At 34.9% G+C, this 10854-nt stretch overlaps 1 protein-coding gene across 1 annotated transcript; it reads right to left on the bottom strand.

Moving 5' to 3' along the window:
* Positions 1 to 1871: 1871 nt before the first annotated feature.
* On the bottom strand, positions 1872 to 2332 carry LOC139844613 (17.3 kDa class I heat shock protein-like). The gene is given in 2 exon segments (XM_071834846.1): positions 1872 to 2255; positions 2258 to 2332. Coding segments are annotated over 2 exon segments (459 nt in total).
* Positions 2333 to 10854: the final 8522 nt, after the last annotated feature.

Below are 10854 nucleotides of genomic sequence, written 5' to 3'. Positions count from 1 at the left end.
GCGCGCCGCGCACCCCACTGTAGTATAAAAAAAAATTGTTTGCAGTTGGATAACGGGTTGGGTTGTTACACAACGTTACACCCCTTAACTTTCTGTTTTGTTTATAGACACTGGAGTATTTTATCAAATGCAATCACATGTGATTCAATTATTAACTGAAGAAATTCTAGAACAATTTAGCTACTAACTAGTGTTCGAACCCTCGCTTCGCGCCGGGGTTCGGTTTTCAATGTATTATATTGCGTTTAGTTTGTAAAATTATTTTGTGGCTAACGATGATATCGTTGAAGCGCAACTCGAGTCGAACTAAAAGGTATAATCCGTGAAAGATTTAAATGTTATTTTAAATTAACAATATATGTACATCTCCGCGTTTCACTATGGAATTGTCGACTTTTAAAAATTTAACGCAAAATCGACGTGTATGAAAAGTACCTCAAATATTTAGCATTTTTTAAAAAGCGTCTGATTTGCGTATAGTTAGTGACAGTGTGCTCCTAAAATTGTTTCGAGTTTAACGATGGTTTCAGAAAAATTTAACTCGGTGCGAGCGAGAAGATATGGCCCGTTGAATATTTGGGTGTAGTTTTTTTAATTTTTTTTATGAAAATGAGTATTTGACACTTTACTCCCTGTTTGGGGGTCGATTTTAATATTTGAACAAACTATGAGGGTTTTTTTTTTTTTTTTTTAAAGGTGGAAAAGGGGGAAAAAAGTGAGAACGAAAGCACCACTGGCGACTATTATTTTTTTTTGTCTATTAGGTAGTATATAAAGTATGTAGTCGATTTATAACGAATGAGGAGTTTAATGGTTAAAGTATAAAATGTTAAAAGTTTGTGATAAGTTTCTAAAAACCATAAAGTTAGATATTATATATTTGTTTGGGACTAAAATGTAAGTAAGTAAAAGAGTGGGGGTGGTTTGTGAAACTTGTGGGTTACTATTCACTTGGCCTTTGCCTTTTAGATATAAGGTATAATAACTTACCACTGACAGTCTTTCATATAACAAATTGCTTAACAATCACAAGTTATATACTAATAGCAGGATATATTACTGATGTATATTACATATTATCATTCAATTACATGTGATTTTACAAGAAATCACTTAAAGTTAAAACACTGTTTCATTAAACTCTAATCACATGTGATTAAGGAAGAAACAATTTTCATACCTAGAGTATTCTGGATTTCGTTGATTTTCTTCATCACTGATTTTGTATTCTTCTTCCGTTACTTAAATTGGAGATGAAGATCAATTGATTCAACAATGAATTCCTACATTAAGCAATTTTGGAGTGAACGGCTGTGTTTTGAATCTTACAATTAGTAATGGATCGACGTTACAGATCAGAATCGTATAATCAGCAATTGGAGAGATAAAAGGTGTTAATGGTGGTGAAGATCTGATTTTGGTTGGAAAAACCTCAATCGCCATTGCCAGGAGCTTGTATCGCCATCGTAGGATTTTTGGAGGTTCAATTTTGATCACGTTCAATGTTTGCTCTGTTATGTTTCTGTACATACAAAGCTTCAATTGCTAATTGATGAAATTACCCTCCCTATGTTATTTGGTAGTCTAATCTGGTTCATTGATCAAAAATGATCCAAGGGCTGAGAAGTGCTCTTTGGATCTCAACCTTTTCCTTGTTTTCTCCTGATTACAACTCTAATAATAGAATTAGAAAAAATTAAAATTAAAATTAAAAATTAAAAAAGGAAAAAAAAAATTAAAAGAAAACAAGCATTTTATTCATAATCAAGGTTACAAAAACTTGCACCATTCTTCTTGCTAAGTTCATACATTTAAACACAGAACATCACATAAGAATTTTATTAGAACTCATGTATCATACTCATGCATTTTCAACCAGCGATTTCAATAGACTTAACATCAGGCTTCTTCACTTCCTCTTTCGGCACAGTAATTGTCAGCACTCCATTTTCTATACCCGCTTTCACTTGATCCATTTTCGCATTCTCTGGCAACCTAAACCTCCTTGTAAACTTGCCGCTGCTACGTTCAACACGATGCCATTTATCATTTTCATCTTCTTTTTCAACGTTTCTCTCACCGCTTATCTGTAACACCCTCCCCTCTTCAACTTCTACTTTCACCTCTTCTTTTTTAATTCCGGGTATATCGGCCTTAAACACGTGAGCTTCTGGTGTTTCCTTCCAATCCACACGTGTGTTTACCAATGCAGATGTTTCTGATGATGATGAAATATTCTGGAAATCTCTGAATGGGGGTCCCAAACGTCAAGTGAAAATGGGTCGAAAATGCTGCTTCTTGGGCCACCGAATAAGCTAGGGACGATCGACATTGTTTGATTAATAGGACGTTGCTGGTTAATTAAATGGCTTGTTCAATTTGGTTTGTTACTAATTTTGATTTGAGTATTCTGAATTTGTGAATCTGATTAGGATTTATATGTACAATAAGGAGGAATGTTGGGGAACTTTCAGGATGGTTCGTTTAAGATCGAGTATGGCTGCAAAACATAGAAAAATGAACAAGCTTCTTGATGCTTCTATACATGACTCCTGAGCCCTGCGGGATGGCAATGAGCGAGAAAAAACCCGTGACCCGCGGGTAAAATCATTAAATCTTACCCGTGGGCACGGGTACGGGTAAAAATTTATACTCGCCGACGGGTTGCGAGCGGGTCGCGGGTATATACTACCCGTCGCGGGTAAAACCCGACCCGTGAATGCATGAGACTTTTCTTAATTTACCCACGAATTAATACTTACAATTATTAAATTTAAATTTTAAATAGTATTCGAATAATGATTAAAAATATAATATTATATACAATTAAAAAACTTAATTTTCACGCCATTATATATATAGATTGTACATATGATTTTATTATTAATAAAATTATTTGAATTTTCTAATAAAAAGTTATATATTATTATTACCCGCGGGTTACCCGCGAGTCACGGGTATCTGCGGGTCACGGACATGGGCGAAAAGTTTTTACCCGTGGACGGGTAACGGGTCTCAACGTGTAAAAAAGAAACCCAACGGACGGGTCGCAGGTATATAGAACCCGTACCCGTTACCCGCGGGTGGCATCCCCTGCCACTTTAGATATATCCTTTTATTAACCATCCGGGCATAGCCTGGGTGGCCAGGGTGCCCCGCAAATGCCCAGTTGACCTAGTCAATTGGCAATTCACTCCTAGATGGCGAATGTTCGAATCTCGGTTCGGCCACCAGTTGTATTAGGCGCTGAGACAGGCGTTAATTCCGACCACACTTGCCTGGAGCTGTGCTGACCCGCGTACAGTTGGCATCCAAAGGGTGCATGGGGTTAAAGGTTCCCCACTATAATAACCTTTTTTCACTCCTAGATATATCCTTTTATTAAATTAAACTAACTTTCAAAATATGGTCAAAATATGGTTGCCTTTTTTGTCGGTCGATACGATTAATTTAATCTGTGATGATTATTTTGTGCAACGAAGTTGAAAACATTACCAACAGCAACCTCCAAATAATTTCAAAATAAAAATAAAAAAGACATTATTATTTATATCTGTGTTAAAATAAATATAAATAGACATTATTTAAAATAATAATAATAAAAAATTGTTAAAATATTAAATTTACTCTTTTTATAAATAGAAGATAAACGTTACTCTAATAATTTTACTCCGTAACATATTTAATTAATACTGTATACTTTAAGGTAATTTAGAAATTTGTCAATCTATTCTAAAATAAGAAAAATCAATCTATCTATAGTTAATATTAAAATTCTATAATGATGATTTCATTATTAGACTAATTCTTTTGTTAAGAAAAAAAAAAAAAATATCTAAGCATGATGAGTGATTTTATTAATCTAAATAATTTTGAGTCAAAATTATATCTTATTAATTAATTATTATTATTAAATCTTATTAAATCTTATTAATAATTATTTTAATTATTAAAATTAAATAGTTTTAAATTATTTTAATTAATTATTTTGAATTGAGTACGAAAATGTATAAAAGTTAGGGAGAAGGAAACCAATTATAAATTTATATTTTAATTTGCACTTTTAAAATAAATTGGCAACCAATATTATCTCTTATTATTGGATGTGGATTGTTTAATATGCATTTTAGGTGTTTGATGAAATGTTCAGCTGACGAGGTTTTTAGTCGGACTCTGTAGTTTCACGGGTCATTAAACTAAATAACTTAGCATTTACGTTCACTTAATACTTAAAATATATTATTAAACTATTTCGTTTAAACAAACTCGTAGTTTTACGGATCATTTCACTTCTTGTTACATATATTTACAATACGGAGTAACATATATGAGAAGTGGACTGATTCGTACACCACTTGAAATTATCCATACACCACTAAATATGCATTAGAGAGTTGTACAATACAACACTGTGTTGCATATTTAGTGGTGTATGGATAATATTGGTGGTGTACGAATCAGCATTCATATGAAAAAGAAAGTCAATACTCGATAAGATCCTCTTCACTTTAATATGAGAAAAATGAGATTACATCTCTCACCACGCACGTAGGAGTACGACCTACTACTACCATCTAAAATAGACCCTCTTCTATTTTGAAAAAAAAAAAATTCGAAAAGTGGAAATCCGAAAATTGATGGGGGCTAAAATCTTAACAGAATTCTGGAAGATACAAAGTGTAAAAATTATAAAGTTATAGTTTATATTCATGTTAAAACGTTGACTAATTTTGACTTTGACCGACATTGATTACCAAATTCGATTTTGACCCATCAATTGACGTTGACCGATCAATTAAACGAATTTTGAAAAATTGAAACGGATTGTTCTTAAAACTGATTAATCGGTGATTAATCGGCGAGTAATCAGGTTTTTACAACCTTGGTAGAAAGTGTAAATTTTTGTCTGGAGTGAATCGTAAAATCGAGGCTAGAGGATCAATTCGAGACTGCGACATTGTACATGTCTTCTCCTTTTCATATAAAAAATACACTCCGTAATTCAAGTAGGTTAATAAAATTTTGGTATAAAACTAGTTTTCGAACCCTCGCTTCGCGCTGGGGGTTCGGTTTTCAATGTATTTTATTGCATTTAGTGTGTAAAATTATTTCGTGGCTAACGATTATGTCGTTGAAGTGCAACTCGAGTCGAACTAAAAGGTATAACCCGTGAAAGATTTAAATGTTAATTTAAATTAACTTATATGTGCATCTCCGCGTTTCGCTATTGAATTGTCAACTTTTAAAAATTTAACGCAAAATCAACGTGTATGAAAAGTACCCCAAATATTTAGCGTTTTTTAAAAAGCGTCTGTTTTGCGTATAGTTAGTGACATTGTGTTCCTAAAATTATTTCGAGTTTAACGATGGTGTCGGAAAAATTTAACTCGTTGCAAGCGAGAGGATTTGACCCGTTGAACATTCGGGTGGAGTTTATTTATGATTTTTTAAGAAAATGGTTACTTGACACTTTAGATTTATATTCAGAATAGGATTAGATTTTACCAGTTCGATATTTTTAACGTTTGAACAGTAATAACATAATCAATATAAACAAAAGCTACAACGCTTAACACAATAAATAACATATAACAAGATTTTTATTTATAACGATTATCACTATAAATAATATGAATGATAACAATTTTATTCGAACGATACAATTATAATACAAAAGTTAATACATTTCGAGTTTTGACATGACCATTACCCGAAAATGTATAACAAATAAAGTATACCGAGTTTCGGCATTGCCATCACCCGTTATACTTTAGTCGTCAAATGAGCTTTGATGCGGAGAGGCTTTTTTGCCTTCGTTTGTATTCCATCAAATTCGGGGTCATTAACCCGAGTAAAAAAAAGTTTGTTGGTAATTTGCTTCATATTTGGACGGCACAATGGGTTCATACTAACCTTCATCCAATTCGATCTCGGTATCCTCTTCGGTTGATGTAGGTGATAATCTGGCTTCATTTTCTTCCATCTCTATAACTTCTTCAACATCAATATATAACACACTTTCTAATGACGTTTGATTTTGTATCCTATCTACCCCGTCCAAATAATATTTCAAACATACACATACTTGCACGGCTTCGGGGGTAAGTCTTGACCTTCTATCCGATATAACTCGACCACCAGAAGAAAAGGCCGATTCGAAAGCTACGATTGAAGCTTGAACGGAAAATAAGTCGTGAGCCATAACGGATAATATTGGATAAGTGTCTTCTTTTGATTGCCACCGAGTTAAAACGGCAAGGTTGTGATATAGTTCTTCGTCATGTATAGTGCAGAGTTTCCACTCATAATTTTCCAACTCCCTTGTGGGTGCCGAAGTTCATGCACGTTTAGAAGCGTCTTCACGTACTAGGTTAAAAGACTTATATTAAGGTCCCGGGGCCTTCGAGAAGATGATCAGGCCCCAAATTAGGTGCCGATGTTCATGCACGTTTAGAAGCGTCTTCACGTACTAGGTTAAAAGACTTATATTGAGGTCCCGGGGCCTTCGAGAAGATGATCAGGCCCCAAATTGGTCAACAATTGGGTTTGCTTATTGACCATATTTTGTTGCATAAATACCAAATAATTTCTCAATTACGGTATTAAATTCGTGTATTTGGTTATTTATATAGTTGGGTTCGTTATCTTCGAGACCATAAGTACAATCAGAATTTTGGTATATTGTCGTCATCATAAGTTTCACCCCATTAATATTTAATCGCGGGTCATGTGCGGTTGTACATAAAAATACGTACAATCTGATTGAACCCAATGAGCGCTAACGGCTAAATAAGAATTTCACGTTCCGTGTGGTGCGCTCCAAACATCACAAATTATAAATACACTATGTTTATATGTTCGAAAACCTTCAATAATATCTTTTTTAGCTTTTTTCATAATTTAAAAGTGTCACGAATTAAATTAGTACGACTTACATTGTTATATCGCGGTTGTAGTCGAGTCCGAATTAGCTCCGTAAGCCTTGGATTGTCGAAGTGATTGAAAGGATGCCATTTTTGAATGACAAACCTTGACAAATCTACCAAAAAGCTTCGGGCATCGTATACAAAAAGCGAACCATCCCGTCCAAGTGTTTGTTGTATCGGGTCGTCGTTTCCTTTACAACTTTTTTCAAGATGTTTTCTTAACGTACTATTACCCGAAACACCTAGGAACTTCAAACATTATGTACAACGAGCTCTTTTGTTACCATCTTTCATCATGCACAATTCGGATTTTGACCAAACGTCACCTTTAGGTTCGTATTTTTAATGCGCTCAATATCGTTGATGGTGTAACGTTGTGAAGAGGTTCTAACCGAAGCGGAATCGATAACGGAAGCTTGTGAATTATCCATTATAGGATTATTAAGTGGAGTTTAGAGAGTAATTAGAGTGTAATTAGAGAGTTTAGAGAGAAATGAGTGTGTGTTGGTATGTTTTCAACCAAAACAACACTCTATTTATAATCACATTGTGGGGCAAAATGGTTAAAAAAACACTCAAAAAATCAAAAAGTAAGTCAAAAAATAAAAAAAGCTATAATTTCTGAGGTTTTTTGACAGACTCGAATCGGATCCGAATAAAAACCGGATACGAACAGGGGGAACCGGATCGAATCCCCAATCTGGAGTTTTTAAAATCCAGTTCTTCCACAACCGGATACAAATCTTTTGTCGGATCAGATACAGATTTTCCGTGCACCGCTAGTTGGTATATCAACCCAACTATTGTTTGACATTTTTTTTATGAGTTCAATTGTATTTTTGTTTTGTATTTGCCCTATTTTGATTTTAACATATTAAAAAGTGAAAACCAAACTAAACCACCGATTTAACTGTCCATCGGTCAACTCTTTAGGCATATCAATTGTGTAGGGTTTTTAATCAACAGAACGTTCGATTACCAAGGCGGTTTCAAGCCATAGCTGCCTCATACTTTTCAACCTTAGCTGATAATGGATGATTAAATTCGTAAAACTGTCATGATGAATATGTAAATTTATCAGACAAGATGTTAAACATATTTTTAGACAAACTCATTTATATGTTATATAATTACAAATATACAAAGCCCTATGCAATGAGGAATTTCATACCTATTAACTATAAGAGCTAAAGAGAGAAAGAAAGAACTGTGTTATTGTATATGTGTATTATACTAGTACATGAGACCTTCTATTTATAGAAGGTATACTTACATTAACAATCCATAAACTATGGTTACAATGCTATATTACAATATAAGGTATACATGAGACCTTCTATTTATAGAAAGTATACTTACATTAACAATCCTTATCTATAGTTACAATGCTATATTACAATATAAGTAGTTTTCTGATATTTCCCCGCAAGCTAAGGACGGGTAACAACTTGTAGCTTAGATCGTAACTGAAGAAATCTTGGTGAGGACAATGGCTTGGTGAAGATATCAGCAATCTGATCATCAGTAGTTATAAACTGAACTGAAAGTTTTTGTTGAGCAACTCTTTCTCGAACAAAGTAAAAATCAACTTCTACATGTTTTGTACGTGCATGAAAGACTGGGTTAGCTGAGAGATACGTAGCGCCAAGGTTATCACACCATAAGGTAGGAACCGATTTAACATGAACACGAAGTTCACGTAATAGATCTTGAAGCCATGTTAGTTCTGCAAACGTGTCAGCTAGGGCCTCGTATTCAGATTCTGTGGAGGATCGAGAGACAGTCTTTTGTTTTCGGGCAGACCATGATACTAGGTTTGAACCAAGATATATAGTATATCCTCCCGTGGATCAACGGTCATCTGGACAACCTGCCCAGTCAGCATCAGAGAAGCTAGTCAGCGAGTTGTATGCTGAATCAGTATAGGCATGAAGCACTGTTCCGGAGTCGTGCATAAATCATAAACCATAATTGGCAGTGCCTTGTAAGTAATGAAGAATTCGTTTAACTGCTGAACAATGATTTATCGTGGGACAATGCATGTACTGACAGACTTTGTTGACTACGAAAGTGATGTCCGGTCGAGACAATGTGACGTATTGAAGGGCACCCACAATTTGACGATATTGAACTGGGTTGTCAAATGTTGCACTGTAACATCCTCAACCGGGCCTAACTGTAAGATTACTAGTTTGCCCTTAAGTTTATGTTGTGTTATTATATGCTTTTATTTTAATTTAACATTTATTATTATTTGATGATGTGGTTAGGACCAGTTCGTGAAAAGGGTCACAGAACAGATTTGTTTATTTAATTTGGACTTCGTTTGGGTTGCCAAATGATGTACGAAAGATATCAGATAATTGATAAATACCCGTGTGTTGCACAGTGTAGGAATTAACCTCACTTAAAAGACTAGTGGTGTGTTCTTTCTTCCATTTTCTAGACTTTTCCTCTCAACACACCGTACCTTCATCTTCATCTAATCAAAACCCTAATTCTTAATCTTTGATCTAGAGCTCAAATCATTTACTTCTTCTTGTTCTCTGTGATTTTGTGATCATTTTAAGGTAAACATCTCTTTGATTCATGTCTTGATTCTTGCTTAAATTGGATTTTTGTGTTCTTGAGTAAAAGTTAGGTTTTGATGCTTGATTCTTGATCATAAGTGTTTGTTATGCTCAATTGTTATTAGTAATAGCTTATATATAGTTTATATGATGTTTTGGAAGTGGTTTTGGTGTTATCATGATTTTGGGTCAAAAAACGCGAAAACAGCGAGGTGGCATGTTCTAACAGCTCCCACACTTCTGACAGCTCAACCACACAGTTTAGCACGCGTTTGAGGCTCAACCACGTGGTTGAGGACTCACTCGCACGAGTGAGGTCTCATCCGCGTGAGTGAGCACTGGTCAGTTTCTGGTAAAATTGAAAAGGCTGTAACTTTCAAACCGTAACTCCGTTTTCGATGAATAAACTATTATTGGACTCATCTTGAAGTTTACTTTACAATGAAAAGGTTTTAAAAAGCTAGATCAAACTTTATTTTGGTCAGAATAAAAGATTTTATTGTGTATGTCATGTTTTGTACTCGTTTAGGGTCGTTATTGATTGAGTTTATGATGTAGGCTTATCATATAGTGAATATATGATGATATGTGTTAACTTACTGTATGAATTGATGTTTATGTTGTACATTTTGAGTTGAAACCCATTTAAACAGTTGCTGCTACTGTTCTTCATCACTCGCACGAGTGAGCCTTCACTCGTACGGTTGGGGTGGTCAACCGTGTTATGAACCGTGCGAGTGAGTGGTTATGAAGAACTATTGTTTTGGGTAAGATGATATGTACGGTTGGGATGTGACTCGTACGATTCACTGGTCACTCGTGTGGTGAACCGTACGGGTCATTTAATTCTTTGATGGGTGTTCAGTCATAGACCAAACATACGAGTAAGTTGTCAACCGAACGGTTGAGTGTTCTCAAACGTGCGAGTGAGAGTGTTACTCGTACGGTTGGTAGACCAGTTGTTAAGTGCTTAAGTGTTGGTATTTGGTGTTATTGTTTTGTTGTTGGGTTGTTATCGAGACATTATAACTAACTTGTGTATATGTCTTTCTCAGGAGAAAAGGAGAAAGAGAAGGTTCAGTAATTAGACAGCTGAACACCTTCTCATTTGCTGGCAATCGGTGAGTGGGACTAACTGAAGAACATAGTATAGAGTAGCATGTTATATTATGATTGTCATGCTTGTTAGATATACTTATAGTTGTAGTTAGTTAGTACGTTGTGATGACTGCATGTTAGTTGATGCTTGTCTACTGGAGCTAGTGCATCCCTATTGTGTGGTAGCCTCGGTAGGAGAGATCAACCTGCAGGTTGGGTTCCTCATGTGGTAGCCTAGACAACCGAGGTGTATATATATG

The sequence above is a fragment of the Rutidosis leptorrhynchoides genome, chromosome 4 (assembly GCF_046630445.1).
Source record: "Rutidosis leptorrhynchoides isolate AG116_Rl617_1_P2 chromosome 4, CSIRO_AGI_Rlap_v1, whole genome shotgun sequence".
Lineage (NCBI taxonomy): Eukaryota > Viridiplantae > Streptophyta > Magnoliopsida > Asterales > Asteraceae > Rutidosis > Rutidosis leptorrhynchoides.
The sequence above is the reverse complement of the archived record's forward strand: the minus strand, read 5'-3'. Positions and strand labels throughout refer to the sequence as shown.